Source organism: Silene latifolia, chromosome 1, assembly GCF_048544455.1.
Source record: "Silene latifolia isolate original U9 population chromosome 1, ASM4854445v1, whole genome shotgun sequence".
Taxonomy (NCBI): Eukaryota; Viridiplantae; Streptophyta; class Magnoliopsida; order Caryophyllales; family Caryophyllaceae; genus Silene; species Silene latifolia.
In genome coordinates this window covers 106,836,902-106,839,513 of record NC_133526.1, presented here as the reverse complement: position 1 = coordinate 106,839,513, position 2,612 = coordinate 106,836,902, and the positions used below count along the sequence as shown (strand labels likewise).

At 41.0% G+C, this 2,612-nt stretch overlaps 1 protein-coding gene across 1 annotated transcript; it reads left to right on the top strand.

Moving 5' to 3' along the window:
- The first annotated feature begins 553 nt into the window (after positions 1-553).
- On the top strand, positions 554-1,714 carry LOC141652414 (uncharacterized). Its single transcript, XM_074459866.1, has one exon. The coding sequence runs from the start codon at positions 554-556 to the stop codon at positions 1,712-1,714; it is 1,161 nt and encodes a 386-aa protein (XP_074315967.1).
- The last annotated feature ends 898 nt before the right edge of the window (positions 1,715-2,612 follow it).

The window sequence follows — 2,612 nt, the reverse complement described above, 5'->3', positions numbered from 1 at the left end:
CATGTTTGGCTTTGTTAGTATGATTGACAACCTTATTAACATGTTAAACTTGATCATGAGTGAGTAGTTTCTTTAGCTAGGATTAATGGGTAATTAAGGGAAATCAACATGGGGATTGATTCATGCTTAATCTAATATGTTCACATAATTAATTTGCTTGCTTGTTGTGATTTCAACTTATGCACATGTTATGTTTGATGAAATGCGAATAAAATTGAGGATGAGAGAGAATCTAGAGAGAGAAATTCCTCTCTAATTATGTGGTCATCACGCATATAGATGCTTTCAGTGTCCTCATGATCAGTGTCAACATCGTCGAAATAAGATACAGTGGTAGACTGATCCATTCCCTCAAAAACGACATCCTGATCATCATCACCATTATCGGATGGACTACTCCTTCTTTTCCTTATAGACAGTACAACAGACCACTTCTTATCCATAGGATCGGTGACATAGAACACTTGTTTAGCTTGGGATGCCATTATGAAAGGATCATCCTTATTATTGCCAACCTTACCCAGATTGACCAGCTAGTGTGTATTGTAATGGAATGGAGGAACATACTCTCAGGGAAGTGGAGTTGATCACTGGCATGAAAAGAGGAACAGTGCCCTTCACTTACCTTGGGGTCATTGTGTCCCCAAAGAGGCTCTATGTGCAGGACTGTCAATGTTTAATTGATAGAGTGGTGGACAGAATTAGAGGAATGGGTTCCAGGAAGTTTTCTTATGCTGGGAGAGTGGTGCTTATCAAGGCAGTTCTAAGCACCCTTCATGGCTACTGGGCTAGGATCTTTATCCTTCCTAAGATGGTGATTTCCAAAATTGAAGCTATTTGCAGAGGGTATTTGTGGCATGGAGCTGATCAAAGGGAGAGCCCAGCTCTTGTTTCTTGGGCCAATATCTGTCAACCTAGGAAGCAAGGGGGTTTGGGATTGAAGGATTTTCATGTTTGGAATCTTGCCACGGTGGGAAAGTATGCCTGGTGGGTGGCAAACAAGGAAGATCATTTGTGGGTTAGATGGGTACATGCTGTATACATCAAATCTTCTTCCTGGTGGGAGTATATTCCTGGGTCTGGATGCAGCTGGGCTTGGAGGAAAATCTGCCAGGTTAAGCAACTTTTGAAACCTTATTTATCAAATTTATCTAGTGAGGAGCATTATACTATAACAGCGGGATATCAGTGGCTTAAACCTGAAATAGGGCAAGTGTCCTGGTATCCTTGGATGCTGAATCAATGGCTGATCCCAAAACAGCAGTTTATTGTGTGGTTGGTAGCTCAGAGAAGGCTATTAACTCAAGACAGACTACTCAGAATGGGAATTATACAGGGTAATTCTTGTTTTCTGTGTGGGATGCAGGAGGAGAGTGTGGATCATTTGTTCTTTGAGTGTCCGTTTAGTAGACATTGCAGGGACCTGATTAGTGATTGGTGCAAGGTTTCCCTTCCTTTGCACAATTGCATCAGCTGGTGGATCGAGTTAAGGCGGCATTTTGCTTGCGGGAAGAAAGTTATAGCTATCATTTTGTCTAGTCTGGTGTATCATGTATGGCAATGTAGGAACATATGTCGTGTGGATGAATGTGTTGTTAGACCTTGTATTGTTCTTGCAAGGGTTCAATGTCATGTTAAAATGCGTCTAGGTCAGTGTACTATTAGAAGTAAGAATGCTCTAGCTTTGGCATGGGTAGAGTATCTTAAGGCTTAGAAAGAGACTTATAGATGTTGTGGGAGTTTTGACTCTAATAGCTTGTATTGTATGGGACTTTCTTATTTTCTAATGAGAACTTACATTTTCCCAAAAAAAAAATGTTTGATGAAATGCTAAGCCTATGAATCCTTGCATTTTCACCCATCACCTATCTCTTCAATGAGGCTTGTAAGACATAAACCAACTCGAGTCTCATTAGACCATGCATATAGTTGAATAGGAAGGACTAAGTCGACTTGTAGGTGTTGTACAATCTAATCGATTCGGCTCCTGGACCCAAACCTTCTTAGGGATTGTAAGATATACGCTAACTCGATCCCATCACAACAATAAGTGCTTGCATCTAGTAGAGAACATGTTTGTATGATCAACTCCCATGAATCCCTTATGAACCCATAACATCCTAGTATCCTTTATTACTTGTTTATACTCTTATTTACTTTGTTGCTTGCATTAGTTTAGAACACAACTACAAACCCAAATCGATTGTGACACTAGCATAAATTGAGATAGATAGACTTAGAACCCAAAGCACACCGTCCCATGGATCGACCTCGCCTTAACCACTAACTAGTTGTTTGTTGAGAATTATAAATGTGTTTGATTGAGAGCCCCGACGACACTTTTCAACAACCACCATCCTATGTACCCATTCCGCCCTACCGAAAACCACATGTACAATTCACTCCCCAAGATCCAAGAGCTCCAAACATGAATGATTTAATGAAGCTCATGCAACATATCGATCTTGGAGTTTACGATGGGAGGGTTGACAACTACTTGGCTCAATACCCCCCTACTACAACATGGCTCAACAAGGGTACATCGACCCTAGAGGCCCTCACCCATCTTGAGCTCAACCGCACCTTTTATTCCCTAATCAAGGGAACCAAGA

What these genes read in the sequence shown, in the direction of transcription:
- LOC141652414 (XM_074459866.1), top strand. Translation starts at nt 554, where the DNA reads ATGGAGGAACATACTCTCAGGGAAGTGGAGTTGATCACTGGCATGAAA.